This window comes from Aethalodelphis obliquidens, unplaced genomic scaffold (assembly GCF_003676395.1).
Source record: "Aethalodelphis obliquidens isolate GAN/ISIS:26980383/991018 unplaced genomic scaffold, ASM367639v1 scaffold282, whole genome shotgun sequence".
NCBI classification, from domain to species: Eukaryota; Metazoa; Chordata; class Mammalia; order Artiodactyla; family Delphinidae; genus Aethalodelphis; species Aethalodelphis obliquidens.
In genome coordinates, this window is record NW_020838196.1 from 1 (window position 1) to 19,512 (window position 19,512).

Genomic DNA, 19,512 nt, shown 5'->3' on the forward strand with positions numbered 1-19,512 from the left:
CTGCCAATAATGCATCCCTCTGCTTCCTATAGAAATCAATAACCCTAGAAGAAGAAAACAATGAAAAGGATGTGTTTGCTGCATTGATTGCAGACACTAAAAGGCTCTGGAGTCCATTCTGTAAGAATCTATTTTCTATCTTGATGAAAATGTTGAATTCTTGATGAGGAAATAGAGCGTATTTATTTGACCTGTCTGATGGTAAACATTTTTACCATTGTGGGCTTCCATTATTTTGGAATAATTCAAAAGTGAAAATTAATAGAGCAAAGTCCATTTCTATATAAAGTATGGAACCTAAAATACAGTACCTCTCTACATGAGCCAGGAAGCCCTCTTCTCCCCATTGGTGTAGAAGCTGTGATACCAGCAGCTAAAAGGGATGAGACAGTTATAAGGTTCATCCTCTAAAATGTGTTTTTTTGCCAAACATTTTTTGCAAATCACTCTTGATTATGTGCAAACGACCCTAAGAAGATGCAACAACCTGCATGAAGCCTTATAGGGTCAGCGACTTATAACAACGTTAATTAATAACAATGACAACAATAATAGTAAAAATAACAAATATTTATATGGTCCTTGCTGTGTGCTGGAAGCTGCTGTACCATATGAACGTATTTAAGCTAAGTTGATCTTCATAATACCCTTATTAGGCAGGTCATGATTTCCACTCTACTGATAAAGAGAATGAGGCACAAGGTGAAATTAACTTTCCTGCAGCCACTGCTCATCACAGAGCCTGGATTTAGGCCAGACTGTCCAGCCCCAGATCCACCCAATAACTGCCGCCCTAAATGGCCTCTCTAAATGTAAAACACATACAGTCTATATATGAAGTTATACAATATATTTAGAGATTTTTGTATCCAGAATGAAAGTCCTAAATGTTCTAAATGGATAGTGAAATTTGGTTGATAACAGATAATATAGAAAAAGCCCCCAACTTGATAAAACATGGGATATCTGCACTTCGTGGAATGTATAATGTCAAAGAAATGTCCATTCTACATAAACTACCCCTTTTGCGTTCTTAGGTAGCAGTTCTGTCCTTAAGGTCTGATTCTCAAGATTGCCTTAGGGATGGGTCCAATAATTTCTCAAAGCTTGTAAAGAAATTTATACATTCTCCAAAAATAATTTTACTGTATTTTAGTTAAAATACATTCCAGCTGGTGTCTGTAGGGAGCTTAGCACATGGGCAGTGAAGGCAGACATCGGGCCACCACACGGGTTTGAACCCTTGCTCTCAGATTCCAGGACAACGGAGCTAACAGTGCATTACTTCACCAAACCTCTTCCGCCCTGTTGAGTCCAACGCAGTTTTTATGGGATTCCTGGGCTAGATGCCAGGACACAGCTGAATAAGAAGATCTCTGACCCTCAAGGAGTTTGGTCTACACTGTGAAACGGCACCAGGTCCATTCCAATCTCTTTTGCTATTTAGAGCAAACATCTGCTGTGCATGGTCTCCTAATTCAGTCCATGCGGAACTAGAGATGCAATCAGTGATTTCTCTCTCTGCCATGTTCACTCAGTCATATTTGCCAACATCTGTTTTATTTTATGATCTGATTCAAAAAATTCCTACCTGAGTGAAAGTGCTGGTGTGCATTGTTGAAACTTCTGTGTGTAAAACAATTCTCTCGATCAAGGGCTTTGGACCAGTTATAAACCCTATTCGCAACCTGCACAAAGAGAGAAAAGGCACAATACCAACCCTGCATTAACAATTAATACCTTGTTAGTGATTTCATGGGTAAGAAAGTTGCGACCTGGGGACAAATGGACCTAGACAGTTAACCCATTCTAATAAAACAACTTCTTATTTAAAATACACATTTAAATTAAATTGTACAGTTAAAATAGAATGCATATCTGACCAGGTATTTCTAAATGTGCTGTTTCATATATGCAACCAGAAACCTGACCAGTCCCCATTAAGCTATAGCTTAATGGCCAACTATCTTTGACCACTCGGAAGGATTGGGAGAAAAGCCTGTTATTAATAGATAAAATCAAATGGGAATACAGGTATCTTAAATGGGAACTGTTTGCAGTAAAAGATGCTGAGGTGCAGCCTCTGTCACCTTTAGATGCAGCCTGCAGGCACAGCCAGGGCCTTACCCAGAGGACAGGACTTTGGAAAAAGAGTCAGCTCGGATGACACGCCCATCAACGTCCATGGAGAGAAAAGTCGGTGCCCGGGGCTTGAAATGGAAGAAAAATACTGTTAGTTTGGGAAGTCTGTTAGAGACCGTATCCCTACTTTGTGCAGAGACTGGGGAGGAATGGATTTGGAGAACAGTAGGACAAACATCCTTTTCCTTGTCTTCATCTCAGCCCTTTGAAATGGAGTAAGAACCAGAGATGCACGTTCTTCTATTCGTATCTGCCGATCTTCACGGCTTTTCTGCCAAACACACACACACGTCCTCGCACTTGCTCACGCTGCCACTCCCGTGAGTTTAGAGGAACCTCACACAGGACCTCCTCGTCCCAAGGCTTGAGATCCAGGATGAACAGATTTCGAGGAAGGATTCAAGAAAAACTAGTTTGGAAAAGACCAAAGCGAAGAGGGCCGTCAGCATTCAGGGCTGTTTAGGAAGAGATGCTGAGCCTTAGACCAACTAGAAACACAACAAAGGTGCAAGGGAAGACGAGCAGTGTAGTCGGTCTGCAATGCTGAAACTTCCATATTTACTTCAAACGTAAATGCCAACAAGAAAGGGGGCCATGGTCGTGTTGAAGGTGCGCGGTAGGCAGACATGGTATTCAGGCAAACTAGATAAAAAGCCAAGAGTTCTGTTTCTTCTCCGTAGATATAGAGTGGGGACTGAGTGCATGTGTTTGTTCTGTGCAGCCCTGAGAGCAAATACAGTGTTGGATTTTGCGGAATTGGACATTGGGAGTCTGTACCACTACTGTTGTCTCCTGGGAAACCGTGCTCGTGGACAGTGGTGTACATATATAGTGGGAAAGGATCTGAAAGCCCATGATTCTGCAGGAAAGTCCCCGACCCTAAGTGACAGGGATGGCGAGTGGGCAGCATGATGCTAGGCACGCCCCTCCTGTGCCCACCACCGCCTCATGACCGAGCGCGGCCGTCCTGCTCCTTCCGCCTGGACACGCCTCCCAAGTCCTCCGCCCGTCAGCCACCCCCGAGAGACTGAGGTTGACATCCAAGGAGACACCCACTCCGTAACCCTGGCACGATGTCTAAGGAGCCACGACCTGGATTTGGAGTCCAGACGACCCTCACCCTTGACTCACTCGACCCTCCACGTGCCTGGCACAGAGAGCCAGCCGCTATTCTAAAGGAAAGGAATTTCTGGAAAGAGCAGTAATACCAGAGATGAAAATACTCGGCAGCCCGGCTAAACTCACATCAGCAGAGTAACCTACAGCCACTTGTCTACTGATTGTGGGCTGAGTTGACACTGCACTTACCTTGTTGAACTGCATAAAATAGTAAGGATCGTCTTCTATGATGAGGAAGTCGTATTTTCTTGCGAGCTAAAAAAGGTTAAAGAAGCATGTTTATTTCTTCAGAGCGCTCGAAGATGAAAATCACTTGGAATCATAGTTCTTTGTACTTGTTTCTGTGTAGCTGAATATGTGATTTTACAACAGTGTTTATAGTGAAAATCTTAGGCATCATGTTCAGCTACCTAGAGGAGACTTTACCAAAGGAGCCTGCCTCCTATTTTAAGGGAATGTCTTTGTAACCTGAAATGACAAGAAGTAGGAAAGGGAAGGGACAGGTTGAAAATACAAACATAAAATAATGAAAATCAAACTTGGGGCCAATTATTAAATAGCCTCATAGAGTTTAACATCACACCAAGAGTAACATTTCCTTCAATGAAAATATCAATTAAAGGGAAAGAAAAATCTCATAGTCAACAAGAGTGTAATAGTTTCTTGAATTTAAATTCATGGCGACCCTGGCATAGATGACTTCCTTTTATTAAAAATCATCTTCCTTGAGAGTAAGGGGTAATGAGAAGGAACTTGCAGAGCACTCTTCTAAAGGGTCAGAACAAAACAAGAACACAGCCACATAGCACATTCTTTGAAAATACCTCATAGATTTCCTTTTTGCGGTTAGTTGTTAATGAGTTCCCAGCAGGGTTGTTGCCATTTGGGACAGTATAAAGAAATTTGGGGGTGTTTTTCTCGGGGTTCTTTGAATCTTCTGGTTTCCATTTGGAGAGTATTTCTCTGAGGGAGTCTGGAATAATCCCGTGCTCATCACTGGAAACATTAATCATGTTGCAGCCCAGGGGTTGCAGCTGTCCAGTACAAAGAGAAAAGAAAGCCAGAGACTCAGACTTGATACAAAATATCAGTGTCACTGGTTCTTACACTAAGGAGAATGTTACCATTTATACCCTTAAACACAAAGCTGTTACCATTTATACCCTTAAACACAAACCTGCACTCAGCTCTACGCCCACAGTGCGTTATCTTTATAATTATGGTTAGAACTGGTTCATAAAATAGGTGTTTATTAAGGAATGTTTTTTGACAAAGTAAATTAATCTTATAAAGAATCTATGGTTCTAATACATAAAATAGTTATAAGCAGAGGTGATATTCAAAATATTGGACAGGTGGTGTAGCATGGGCACATCAGATACAGAGCAGGCTGGAATGGGGTCCTGGAGGCCCCCTACCATGCCAGCATTGGCTCTGTACTATGGGGTGTTCAGGTTGGTCTTAGGAGAGGGACCAGGGGAGCCAGGGTGGTGCTGGGGCACCAAGGAGCGTCAGGGCAGTGGCTCACCAAGGCAGGGGAATAGTATACTGTACCGACTGCAAAGGCTGAAGTCACAAATAGTGGCCTTGTTTATGGACATTGTTTTATGAAAGGTTTGTGTTTTTATGTTTTATGTCTGTGGACAAACATAAAGAAAAAAATCGGAACTTAATAAGTAACAAGCAAAGGAAATCATCAACGAATGGAAAGACAACCTACAGAATGGAGAAGCTATTTGCAAACAATGGAACCGACAAGGGATTAATTTCCAAAATATACAGACAGCTCATACAGCTCAATATCAAAAAAAACCCAAGCAACCCAGTCCAAAATTGGGCAGAAGATCTAAATAGACATTTCTCCAAAGAAGACATGCGATGGCCAACAGGCACATGAAAAGATGCTGAATGTTACTAATTATTAGAGAAATGCAAATGAAAACTGCAATGATGTACCACCTCACACCGGTCAGAATGGCCATCATCAAAAAGTCTACAAATAATAAATGCTGGAGAGGGTGTGGAGGAAAGGGAACCCTCCTACACTGTTGGTGGGAATGTAAACTGGTGCAGCCACTATGGAGAACAGTATGGAGGTTCACCTTATGATCCAGCAGTCCCCTTCCTGGAGAAAACCATACTTCTAAAAGACACATGCACCCCAATGTTCATTACAGTAGCATTTACAATAGCCAAGACATGGAAGCAACGTAAGTGTCCATTGACAGATGAATGGATGAAGATGTGGTATGTATATGTATGTATGTATATACATATATATATATACACACACACACACATATATACACAACGGAATATTAGCCATAAAAAGATTGAAATAATGCCATTTTCTGCAACATGGATGGATCTAGAGATTATCATAGTAAGTGAAGTAAGTCAGATGGAGAAATACAAATATCATATAATATTGCCTGTATATGGAATCTAATAAAATGATACAAATGAACCTATTTACAAAACAAATAGACACACAGAGACATAGAAAACAAACTTCTGGCTACAAAGGGAAAGAGAAGTGGAGGGATAAATAAGGCGTTAGGGATTAACATATACACAGTACTATATATAAAATAGGTAACCAACAAGAACCTATTGTATAGCACAGGGAACTATACTCAGTATCTTGTAATAACCTATAATGGAAAAGACCCTGAAAGTTATACATGTATAGGTATAACTGAATCACTTTGGTGTACATCTGAAATGAACACAACATTGTAAATCAAGTACAATATATTTCAATAAAAATTAAAAAAAATAGCAGTAACTGAGTGAAGTTCTCAGAAAAAATACTTTCAAAGGATAAGCAAACACTTTTCTTAGCAGTCAAATGTAGAATTATGCACTGAGAATAATCCAGACCCCACTTATGGTAAATTTAAAAGGTCTTAGACTTAGAAATCACATAAACATGCAATAAAAGAAGTCAATATTGGACCATGAGATAAACACACATGAACCGTCGGCATATTCCCTCACAGCCTGGCATTGGTCTCTGTTTGGGTGTGTGAAAACGTGTGTGTATGTGTGCTGTTTACATAGACAAAAATTTTATATTTATAGGCATTGTGTAATCTTATGACTTAGGAGTTTAGGAAAATAATTAACAATTAGCATCCAGTCACTAAGAAAAGGTAATTACTTTTTTTTTTTTTGTAATTATTTTAGTTTTTAAAATTACGGCAAAATAACAAAAATTTGCCATTTTAAAGTGTGAGACTCAGTGGCATTAATTACATTCACAATGTGTGCATCCATGTCACTATTAATTTCCAAAATCTTTTCATCACTCCAAACAGACCCCCTGTACCATTAAGCAATAACTCCCCACTTCCCCCTCCCTCAGCCCCTGGTAACCACTAAGCAACTTTCCGTCTTTATGAGTTTGCCTATTTCAGATATTTTGTACAAGTGGAATCATACAATACGTGTCCTTTTGTGTCTGGCTTCTTTCACTTGACATAGTGCTTTCAAGGTTTATCCATGTTGTAGCAGGTGTCAGAACTTCCTTCCTTCTTCTGGCTGAATAATATTCCATTGTGTGAATGGACCACATTTTATTCATGCATTGATGTACACTTGGGCTGCTCCATGTTTTGGCTATTGTGAATAATGCTGCTATGAACGTTTATGTTTCTGTTTGAGCCCCAGTTTTCAAATCTTTTTGGGTACATACTAGGAGTGGAATTTGTGTGTCCACAGTAATTCTATGTTTAATTTTTTGAGGCACTGATAAACTGTTTTCCACAGGGGCTGCACCATTTTACATTTCCACCAGCAATGTACTGCGGTTCCAATTTCTCTACATATTCACCATTACTTGCTCTATTCCATTAAAAAAATAATAGTCATCCTAGTAGGTGTGAAGTAGTATCTCACTATGGTTTTGACTTTCATTTCTCTAATGACTAGTGATGTCGTGCAGCTTTTCATATACTTACTGGCCATTTATATATCTTCTTTGCAGAAATGTCTATTCAAGTCCTTTGTCTATTTTTATTATTATTATTATTATTTTTTGCGGTATGCGGGCCTCTCACTGTTGTGGCCTCTCCCGTTGCGGAGCACAGGCTCCGGACGCGCAGGCTCAGCGGCCATGGCTCACGGGCCCAGCCGCTCCGCGGCATGTGGGATCTTCCCGGACCGGGGCACGAACCCGCGTCCCCTGCATCGGCAGGCGGACTCTCAACCACTGCGCCACCAGGGAAGTCCCCTTGTCTATTTTTAAATTAATTTCTTTGTATTTTAATTGTAGGAGGTCTTTATATACTCTGGATATTGAACTCTTACCGTATATATATGATTTGCATGTATTTTCTCCCACTCTGTAGGCTGTTTTTTCACTTTCTTCATAATGTCCTTTGACGCTCAAAAGAGTTTAATTTTTGATGAAGTCCAGTTTATCTGTATTTTTGTTGTTGCTTGTATTTTTGTTGTTATATCTAAGAATAGTGCCAAATCCAAGGTCAAGAAGATTTGCCTTATGTTTTCTTCTAAGAGTTTATAGTTTTAGCTCTTAATTTAAACGTTTGATCCATTTTGAGTTACATCTTTATATGGCATGAGGTGAGGGTCCAATTTCTTTCTCTTGCACGTGGAAACACAGTTATCCCAGCGAAATTTGGAAGAGACTTTTTTTTTTTCCTGTTGAATGGTTTTGGTACCCTTGTCAAAATCAGTTGGTCACAGCTGTATGGTTTATTTCTGAATGCTCAATTCTATCCCATTGGGATATGTATCTATCCTTAATGCCAGTACCAGCCGGTTTTGATTACTGCAGATTAAGGCAGTTGGTTTTGAAATTGGGAACTGAGAATCTTCTAACTTTGCAGTTTTTCAAGATTGGTTTGCCTATTTGGACCCTTTCCAATCCCAAATGAATTTGAGGATTGGCTTTTATATTTCTGTAAAAAAGGCTATTGGAATTTTGGTAGGGATTGCATGGAATCTGTAAATTGCTGTGGTAGTATTGACACCTGAACAGTGTTAAGTCTTCCAACCCAGGAGAAGGTGATGCCTTTCGGTTTATTGGCATCTCCTTTAATTTCTTCCAGCAATGTTTTTTAGTTTTTTTTTTTTTTTTTTTGCGGTACGTGGGCCTCTCACTGCTGTGGCCTCTCCCGCCGCGGAGCACAGGCTCCGGACGCGCAGGCTCAGCGGCCATGACTCACGGGCCCAGCCGCTCGGCGGCACGCGGGATCCTCCCAGACCAGGGCCCGAACCCACGTCCCCTGCATTGGCAGGCGGACTCCCAACCACTGCGCCACCAGGGAAGCCCTGTTTTTTAGTTTTTAATGAGGAAGTCTTTCACCCATTTTGTTAGATTTATTCCCAGATATTTTATTCTATTGGATGCTATTACAAATGGAATTTTCTTAATTTCCTTTTCAGATTGTTCATTAGAAAAGCAATGTTTATAACATATTTTTACCCCTACTTGGGAGTGTTGAGGGAATATGCCTTTCATCAAGACTAGCTAATTGCTTTCTATATATATTCATTTTTCACAAAGATAATATTAAATTAAAAAAAAAGATAATCCATGAAGTTAGATTCAGTAGAGCATAGCGGTCATCTCATTAAATCCCCTACTCTAAGCTGGAATTACTTTGCTAGCATTTATGTCAGGTGGCCATTGAGAGTTACTCTGAGCCCCTGCAGTGATGGCCAGTGCTTTACTCCTCAGAGAACTGGTAAGGCTGATGGTTAGACAGTTGTTACATGGAGTTGAACCTGTTTCCCTGTAGTTTCCCCCCTTTGGTTCAAGTTCTATGAACCTGAGGACATGCACAGACAAATCTAACTTCTCTGTCACATGGCTAGCTTTAATGTACTTGAGGACAATTCTCATGCCCCTGTGGACTCTTCTCTCTCTGCGGAAAAGAGCATAGTTCCTAAAACAATTCAACCTATGGTATTATTTCCATCTCTTTGTTCACTCTGGTCGCTTTTCTCCGACTGTGCTCCAGCCTGTATTCACATCGACCCAAAAGTATTGTGCCCCCGACAGTGGTGTGTTCTGACCAGGGCACAGCAGAGCAGGTGATGCGACTCCTCATTCTGGATATTAGAGTCCCGTTAATTAACACTGGAGAGGAAAGTCCTGATCGTACCATATTACTGTACAGTTATCCTATACTGACATATGGCTATTCTTACGCATGTGGTCATATAGGTGGTAGTGAAAACATGTCTTTGTAAATTAAGTCACATTTCAGGTGGAATATTAACAAATCTGGACATGATTTTGCACAACCCAATTTTAGCATCTCTGCATTTAGACCTTGTAAGGAGAAATGTATAAAGCAGAGGGTACATTTCACATATTTTGCGTATATTAATGATTCTCCTGTTTAAGAAGAAAGATGCTATTTTATGTTTCAGTGGACAGAGAGTTCTCAAGGTGCAGTGGTTTCTTATTTGTTAGAAGAAAAGAGAGTTGCCTTTTGTAGACATGTGTACTCACAGCATGAATTGTTCCTGAATAAATAGGTTCATTTACGAGGATATTATCTCCAGGATTAACGATCATCTCAAATACCTAACAAAAGAAGCATAGGTTAACTTCGTTAGTCTGTTTTCCATTCTTAGAAAACACCTCCCCCCCCCTTTTTTTTTTTTTAGTTTGGGCTCACTAGGATTCTAGAGAAGGAGTTGGCAAGTTTTCTGTAACTTGCCAGATGGGATGTGAGCCCTGGTGTCTCCATTGCCACTACTCATCTCTGCCTCTATGGTGAGAAAGCTGTAGACAATACGTCAGCCGATGGTGTGGCTGAGTTCCAATAAAACTCTATTTACAGAATCAGACAAGGGCTGGCTTGGCTCTCAAGCCACAGTTTGCAAACCTCCGTTCTGGGTTTAAAAAATATATATATATACACATAACTGGTTTGGCTCCTAAAATTCATGTATTCCTTCTTTGAATAATTTAAAAATCTTTGCTATAAGCCAGGACCTATGGAGACAAACTGATGAGTATAGTGGGATGGTTTTTATCCTCGTGGAGGTGCTAGTTCATTGAAAGCTAGATTCTAATCAAATAACTACTCAGATAAATGCATATGTAAAATCGGTGATAAGCGCTATTACGTATAGATGCCAAGGCTCTACGTGCTCATTGTAGGAGGACTTGGGCACTCAGGGAACTTAGAGCATTCAGGGAGGGCTTCCCTGAGGAAGTGACGAGTAGGAGGAGGGGTGACAATACGTACACAGTTTGAGAAACTGAAAGAATCTGAACTGAAAGAACTGAGAATTTTCACTGTGAGAAACACAGTTTGAGAAACTGAAAGAATTGAGAAACTGAAAGAATGGCTTGAGGTGGAGTGTGAAGAGGAGAGTGGAAGGACTCAGAGGGAAGTGGGCAGAGAGCATCCCAGGGAGGCCTTTGGGCCAAGTGAGCCCAGGGAGAATTTTAAGTAGAGGGCGGGACCGGGGAGTCAGGTGACCAGACAGGCATTTGAGAAAGTCATTCTGGCTGCAAACTCAAAGTATCAAAAAGGAATGAGAGTACAGGTGGAGTCTGGGAAGTTTTTAGGCTCATTTGGGAGGTATTTGCTGCAGTCCTTGGGAAAGGTAAGGGTGGTCTGGATGGGTTGATGATGGTGGGGCTGGAGAGAACTGAGCGGCATTTAGGAAATCAGAACCAGCAGACCTAACGGTGGACTGAGGGGGCACGAGGAAGGAGAGGTGTCAGGAGGGACCCCTGGATTCTGGCTGTGCAGGTGGGGAGGTGGTGGGAGGAGTGCCACTGACTGAAAAACACCCCCAACGCTGTCTGTTCTGAGGGAGAAGCTGATGAGTGTGTTTTGGTGTGAGGGGCCTTTGAAACAGCCTGGGATGGATCAGGTGGATTGGTGGACGCGTGGATGTGCAGGGAGCCTGGAGTTAATGGCATGGACGTGATCGCCCAGGTGTGATGCCCAGGGAAGGTGTGTGTGTGTGAAGGGGAAAGAGGTTTGGGGGCCCAGCCTCACGGGGCTCCCATACATAAGGGACACTGCAAGTGGGGCAGGGCAAGAGGAAGGGGAGCATTCCAGAAAGGAGGGGGGCTCAGCAAGGGTAAAGGAGACTCAGAGGTCAGGGAGGACAAGGCCCACAAGTCTCGGGCGATCTTGAGGACAGTATGATGCCTCGGGACATCAGTAGAGCCACACAAGAGATTTTTCCAGCCTAAGTCAGAGGGGTCCATTCTGACTAAATCTTACACGAGTCAGAGAATAATCCTTTCCCAGCCTGTGACATTTCACAGTCCCCAGGTCAAGCCTCTCCTCCCTATATCATTTTAACAACCTAGATCTCTTGACACACAGCACGGCCATTATCCACTGAGACAGAAGATGTGACATCTTTTTCCAATTTGGACTAGGATGTTCGATTTACTTTTCCTTATGGGCTTTTGGCCTTTTATGACAAACAGTATCTTCCTCTGACAAGTTCATTGGTTCAGGATTTACAGGACATCCTAGGACCAAACAGATCACTGAGGCGGCTTGTGTATCATCTGTGGATCAGATGAAAACCTCATCACATTCACTTCCCATGTCATTAGGGGACATGAGAAAGTCATATATCCTAAATGAGGAGGGAGGGCTGTTCATTATCTGAGACACGGACACCTAAACTAATATCCATCCTGGGGAACAAAGTGGGAGAAATAGTAAACCGGATTCCCAGGAGGCCTCTGGAACAAGCATGGCTATAAGCCAGTGAGTTACTGATGCATTTGGCCATCTATGCTCTGTTCCTCTTTGATATGACTGATGTTGCAAGAGACAAAGAAGAAACTTTCTTGTGCATCTTTCTGGAAAAAAAAAATGCACATAATGTCCCTTCCTAAGAAAAGAATTTCACTGAAAAGAACTTTTTTGTCCTACAAGTCTGGAGCATCACAAATGTTTCTCTTCAAGAAAAAAAATCAAACAGCAGCTAATCCTTTTATTTTTCCTAATTCAGTCCAAGAAGGGGGAGGAAAATTATAAAGTCTTACTTTAATACCTTATTCTGTAAAAATAATTTAATTGAAATTCATTAAAACTAACTGGATTATAACATTCACATTTACATAAGAAAGAAGAGCAAGAAAGCTACTCTGCTTTGAGATAAACAAGAGTCATACTTTCATCTAGATGTGAGGACTGAATGTAGAGCTTCCTTATCCAGGACTAATTATTCATGAAAAAGAAAAGAAACAAATAGATGAAACTGAGAACCATATATGCAGTCTCTTTATCTGGAGACCCCCCAGTGGTGGTTACCTCTGTGGAGTTCCTGGAACCCAGGAGAGAGGCAGAGAGAGAGAGAGAGAGAGACAGAGAGAAGGAGAGAGAGAAAGTAACCCAGAGGAGAAGTCAGCCACAGACACAGACATATACGTAGACCTGGAGAAGCACAGCCAAGAGGGAGTCAGGGTACAAGGGGCAGCCGGCATGGACGATGACACCAGCAGACACACACAGGAATGATGTTTCATCTCAGGAGTATCAGGATACACCCTCAAAGAATTTAAAAGTCATGCGTTGAAATGTCATAACCACAAACATAACTGAAATGTAGCCTGAATCTCTGAGTCAGATGAAAGTAAGCAGCGCTCACTAAGCTGCAGGTAGGGGTTGAGTTCTCCCTGAATGGGAATCTTGTCCTAATGACTCAGAGCTCCGGGTCATTGATGGTGGGATCTCTGTTTAAGAGAAATCAGGTTGGTGAATGTCTTTAAGTTCCACTTATGATTCTAGGTGAAGACAAGGAAGCCTTCATAACCCACAGAACATGATGCTCTGTGGCTAAGGGAGAGATGGCTGTATGGGTGAACGTAGTATTGGATTCTTCCCGCGGGTGCCTTTCCTTCCAGTCTTACCTTACAGAGACCTTCTTGGCTGCCACAGGTGACACACACGTCCATTTGTCCTTGGCTGGGTGGATAATGGATGGTGGGAGGATTATGCAATTTTACTTGTAACTGTTTTAGCCAGGATAACAGCTCTGGGAGGCTAAAGCATAAAATGCACGTAAAAATTGACAGCAGTGAAAGTCATAATAATAGGAGACAGGAACTAGATGGTGGCTTTATAGCAGGCACTTCAAAGGTCCTCAAATGCTTTTTGCCAATAGTAATACCTTTACTTTAAAGACAAGGCAACAGACTTAGAGACTAAGAAATCCACATAAGTTAATCAGTTGGTGATTAAAAGAGCTGAGATTTGAATCTACAGCTTTCTCATTCCAAAGCCTGTACTTCTTCTTTTACATTAGAGCTCTCACTGCGTAATTCATTTTTTGTTTCCCTTAGGGAGATTTCTGTAGGATACCTAGAAGTGCAGGTTCAGTAAGTTCTTTGCATCATGGAAAGAAAAGCTTCTGTATACATTATATACAGTACAATTTTTATGCACCCAACATGCATTATTCTTCAATCACAGAGCAAACAGGCTTTAATAAAGTATAATTCATAGACACTCTGCAAGTTACCCTTTATCACTGGAAGAAGACCAGCTGAGGAAAGCCTTAGAATGTGTTCCAGTTGCCTTTATGAAATTAAACACATCTGAACTGAGGGCAACATGCTTACATAGCTGCCTGTTTAGAAAGGGAACATAATCATTAAAAAAATTCCCTAGGACCTAAACTGGCTGCTTCCTGGGTCATCCTTTTCCTCCTTTCTCCTACCCTGCTTCTTCACCTAGCTATATTCTCTCTCTCTCTTTTATTCCAGTCTCAGCTCAAATGGTACCTACTTTCAAAAGCCTTCTCTCCCTCTCCTAGTCGTGTAAGGTTGAGAAGCAGTCCCTGGCATCTTAGGCATTCAGTATCATTGCTGCAATTATTTTTTCATCTAAAGCTCTTCCCCAAACCTTCCTCACTGCTGAATACCCAGTTAAAAAACGCACACGTCACTCTATCAGCGGGCTGTAGAATATTGCTCATGAAAATGAACCAACAAGGTTACATTATCTACTGATCAGTACCCAGCACTCTGAGAATACTGTAGTGCTCTCTTCATTATGTTTTCATCAAATTGGATGGTCTCTCCGTTGTCTGTGGTGATAACCGCAGTCTTGAAAGGGAACGTGTTGGGGTTTGGTGCTCCAGTCGCCAGGGAGAGGACAGATTTCGATGACTTGCCCAATATCTCAGCTACAACAAATAAGGAGGAGAAGAAGAAACACTTTCAGTGAAGACCTTCCTAAACAGAGATGGTTCAGCATGCTGCGTTAAAGTCAGTAAAACTTTAAAGTGTAACGATTTCTAGTGATAGAATGCTAGTCCGAAAGAAACACAGAAGATGCCTTTTTTGTGGGCCGACCTCACCGGTGGAGGAACTAAGGAATAGACACGTGCATCTAAGAAGGCGGAGTGATCAGGCAGACAAGCCAAGGGTCACAGTAGGAGAAGACGGGCTTCCACTCGGCCCGTCCGTGCCCGGCTCCGCGCGCACCCCTCTCTCTCCGGCGAACCCGCCCTCCCCACTCCGCACGCGCCCGCACGCTGAGCCGATCCCCGACTCCTGTGCCCGGAAGAGCCCTCTGGAGCCTAAGCAGGACGTGTCCACGGCGGCCTGCCCTCTCTCTACTGCTGATGGCCCACACTCGTGCCCGTTCCAGCGCGCCTTCTGTGCCAGGTCTGCGCAGAGCCGGGCTCAGGCCGCCCGGAGCAGCTCTGCGGGGACCGCCCCCTCCAGTGGGAGAGCAGGGCCCGGACTCACCCATGACTCGAAGGGCGGAAGGCTTTCTGGCCGCGCTCACAGCCGTGATGAACCGTGTGTAATTCATTCTCGGATTCCAAGCGGCAAGCCCCGCCTTATGTGGTTGAAGCCTGGGAAAACCAAGGATCCGCGTCAGTCCTGCCCCCTAATCCCTGCCCTGGAAAGGCCACCTCTGCTGTCCCCCGCGTGTGGTCTGGCGCGCGGAGCCAGGAGAGGCCGCCGAAGGCCCGGCTGGTGGCCGCGCGAGAGCCTGGGTAGGATCCGGCCTGGCGCGTAGCAGGACTGGCAAAGTCCACTGGCAAGTTAGCTTGCGTGCCCCTCCCGCCCCACTCTCTTTGGTACGTCCGCGTGCCGAGCGCCTCCATCCCAGCCCCGCCCGCCCCGCCCCTCGATTCCGGCCACGCCCCTGACACGCCCCTCCATCCCGCCCCCGCCCTCGTGTGCCTTTAGCCCGTCCAGCTCGTGACCGCCTGTCCTGCTGGGGACCTAACCACGCGCCTGCAGCCTGCTCTCTTTGTTGGCGCAGGCAGTGCGGGAGGCCGCATTTAATGATTTACCACTGGGTGTTTTGCACAAGGTACTTAATCTTTCTGGGCATCAGTTTGCTCACAGGGCTGTGGGCAGGATGAAATCAGGGAATCTCAGACACTCCTCAGCACAGTGACTTGATCTTACAAAAGCCTTCAGTAACTGTTAGCTATTATTATGACTAGTAACAACGTTCTTAGCAAAACTAAGGACTCAGTGTCCTAATGGTTTTTGCTGGAGAAACTGGCAACTTTTAAGGCAGATTATGTCCTTAGTTCATTCATGCAGGCAATTAAGGGTCTTTGTGAGGTTACCTATTTAAAGAAGTGTTGCCTCTGCATTTTTCTAGAAATTAGCTCAAGAAGCTCTAACTAACCTCTAAATTATAAACCATAGTTAATTATTAAATAAAAGTGGAGATTTTGATGTTACTGGAGATTCAGGACTCCCCTCCCACCCCCTTAGTGTGGTTCCCTTGGATACTTAGATACCTTGGATACACAAACTTAAACTTCTTCCCTTTGGTTGTAGGAACCTGTTTGTGAAAGGTCTTTCGTGTTCTCAGGTCTATGCTGCTTATAATATTTATTACATAGAGACTTTTTTTTTTTAAGTACGGAACTAATATCCGCCCATATTTCCAATCAATAGCAATAAAACTAAAGGATCAAAAACTAAAGAGATTTCAGGCCAGCTCATCATAAGGTGCAGACTCTCAAGCTTCATGGGTTTGCTGAATTTTCTACTTGGCTGCTGGAGTTGGACAGGTGAGAGGCTGAGGGTGCTGATTCATTATGAGGTGGTGATGATTTAGGTCAGGTAGGGAGGCAGAGAAGTGGCCCATCAGGGCGGCTACTGGAACGCAGGGGACCTGAGGGTTGTGCTTAGAAAATGCAGGCAGAGGATGACCACAGTGGTGGGAAAGGGTAGGCAAGGGCTGAGTTGGGGACAGCTTACCTGACAGAAGCTGAAAACTGAAGAGATAGTTGATTGCCAGAGAAATCCAACAGACCAGACTGTGAAATTGTCAGGAGCAACCGCAGAAGGAGTTGTTTCCTGGGTGTGGGGTGAGTGAGCAAGGTCACAGCTCAGGCTACCTTTTAAAGACTTGGCTTAGGACTCCTGGGGACAGAATGTATGAAAGGGCCAGGGCTTGTGGACCCAGTCATCCTCTAAACAATTGTTGAGTGCTTCCTCTGTGCTGGGGGCTGTAACACGTCTAAAGAGATGGTGGAGACCAGCCACAGGTCTGGAGGTTGGAAGTGCAGGATGAAGGTGTCAGCAGGGGTGGTTCTCCCTGAGACCTGTGACCAGGAACCTGTTCCAGGCCTCTCGGCTAGATACTGGTGGTTTGCTGGTAATTTTTAATGTTCCTTGGCTTCTGGTTGCATCTTCATCTTCACGTGGTGTCTCCCTGCTGTGTGCATGTCTGTGTTCAAACTTCCCTGTTTTATAAGAACACCAGTCACATTAGACGAGGGCTCACCTTCATCACCTCACGTTAACTTGGTTACCTCTGTAAGGACTGTATCTTCAAAGAAGGTCACATTTCTGGTTACTAGGGGTTAAGACTCCAAAGTATCTTTTTTTTTTTTTTAAATTGCAGTATAGTTAATTTGCAATGTTCTGTTAGTTTCAAGTGTACAACAGAGTGAGTCAGTTATACATATGTATCTGTTCTTTTTCAGATTCTTTTCCATGATAGGTTATTACAAGATTTCAAATATAGTTCCCTGTGCTATACAGTAGGACCTTATTGTTTATCTATTTTAGATATAGTAGTGTGTACATTTTAATCCCAAACTCCTAATGTATCCTCCCCCTCCCTCTGCCGCCACCCCTCGGGATCCCCTTTGGTAGCCATAAGTGTGTGTTCTATGTCTGTGAGTCTGTTTCTGTTTTGTAAATAAGTTCATTTGTATCTTTTTTTCTTTTTTAAGATACCGCATATAAGTGATATCATATGATATTTGTCTTTCTCTGTCTGACTTACTTCACTTAATATGATAATCTCTAGGTCTCCCCATGTTGCTGCAAATGGTGTTATTTCATTCTTTTTTTTATGACTGAGTAATAGGTACCACATCTTCTTTATCCAGTCATCTGTCATGGGATAGCTAGGTTGCTTCCATGTCTTGACTATTGTAAATAGTGTTGGTATGAACATTGGGGTTCATGTGTCTATTTGAATTAGAGTTTTCTCCAGATATATACCCAGGAGTGGGGTTGCATGACCATATATTAACTCCATTTTAGTGTTTAAAGTAACCTCCATACTGCTCTCCTTAGTGGCTGCACCAGTTTACATTCCCACCAAAGTGTAGGAGGGTTGATTTTTCTCCACACCCTCTCCAAAATTTATTATTTGTAGACTTTTTAATGATGGCCTTTCTTATTGGTGTGACATGGTACCTCATTGTAGTTTTGATTTGCACCTCTGTAATCATTAGCGATGTCGAGCATCTTTTCATGTGCCTGTTGGCCATCTGTAGGTCTTCTTTGGAGCAGTATCTATTTAGGTCTTCTGTCCATTTTTTGATTGGCTTGTTTGTTTTGTTGATATTAAGCTGTATGAGCTCTTTGTATATTTTGGAAATTAATCCCTTGTCAGTAGCATCTTCTGCAAATATTTTCTCCCATTCTGTAGGTTGTCTTTTTGTTTTGTTCATGGTTTCCTTTGCTCTGCAAAATCTTTTAAGTTTAATTAGGTCCCACCTGTCTATTTTTGTTTTTATTTCCATTACTCTAGGAGAGGATCCAAAACGATATTGCTGCCGTTTATGTCAAAGAATGTTCTGCCTATGTTTTCCTCTAGGTGTTTAATAGTATCCAGTATTACATTTAGGTCTGTATGCCATTTTCAATTTATTTTTGTTTATGGTTTAGAGAGTGTTCTGATTTCATTCTTTTATATGTAGCTGTCCAGTTTTCCAAGCACCACTTACCGAAGAGACCGTCTTTTCTCCATTGTATATTCTTGCCTTGTTTGTCGTAGATTAATTGACCATAAATTTGTGTGTTTATTTCTGGGCTTTCTATCCTGTTCCATTGATCTATATTTCTGGTTTTGTGCCAATACCATACTGTTTTGACTGTAGCTCTGTAGTAAAACCTGAAGTCAGGTAGCGTGATTCCTCTGCCTCTGTTCTTATTTCTCAAGATTGCTTTGCCTCTTAGGGGTCTTTTGTGTTTCCATACAAATTTTAAAATTATTTGTTCTAGTTCTGTGAAAAATGCCATTGGTAATTCGATAGGTATTGTGTTGAATCTGTAGATTGTCTTGCATAGTATGGTCATCTTAACAATACAGATTCTTCCAGTCCAAAACACAGTATATCTTTCCATCTGTTTGTGTTGTCTTCTATATCTTTTATCAGCATCTTACAGTTTTCAGAGCACAGGTCTTTGCCTCCTTAGGTAGGTTTATTCTTAGGTAGTTTATTCTTTTTGGTGCTGTAGTTAATGGAATTGTTTCTTTAATTTCTCTTCTGATATTTCCTTGTTCATGTATAGAAATGCAACAGATTTCTGTAAAGTAATTTTGTACCCTGCAAATTTATGGAATTCATTAATGAACTCTAGTAGCTTTCTGGTGGTGTCTTTAGGATTTTCTATGTATACTTCATGTCATCTGCAAACAGTGAGAGTTTTACGTCTTCTTTTCCAATTTGGATTCCTTTAGTTTCTTTTTCCTGTCTGATTGGTGTGGCTAGGACTTCCAAAACTATGTTGAATAAAAGTGGTGAGAGTGGGCATTCTTGTCTTGTTTCTGAACTTAGTGGAAATGCTTTCAGCTTTTCACTGTTGAGAATGATGTTAGCTGTGAGTTTGTCATATATGGCTTTATTATGTTGAGATATGGTCCCTCTATGCCCACTTTCTGAAGAGTTTTTATCATAAATCGATGTTGAATTTTATGAAAAGCTTTTTCTGCATCAATTGAGCTGATCATATGGTTTTTATTCTTCAGTTTGTTAATGTGACATATCACATTGACTGAT

The 19,512-nt window shown here is 42.3% G+C and overlaps 1 protein-coding gene across 1 annotated transcript; it reads right to left on the reverse strand.

Annotated features, from left to right (window-relative positions):
• Positions 1 to 4: 4 nt before the first annotated feature.
• LOC113616647 (kynurenine/alpha-aminoadipate aminotransferase, mitochondrial-like) lies at positions 5 to 15,318 on the reverse strand (the record flags this gene model as incomplete). The annotated part of the gene is made up of 10 exons (XM_027100056.1): positions 14,984 to 15,318; positions 14,247 to 14,415; positions 13,139 to 13,271; positions 9,749 to 9,823; positions 4,086 to 4,295; positions 3,451 to 3,516; positions 2,128 to 2,210; positions 1,592 to 1,688; positions 312 to 373; positions 5 to 44 (listed from the first exon to the last, which is right to left on the reverse strand). Coding segments are annotated over exons 1-10 (1,002 nt in total), but the record flags the coding sequence as incomplete, so codon positions are not given.
• Positions 15,319 to 19,512: the final 4,194 nt, after the last annotated feature.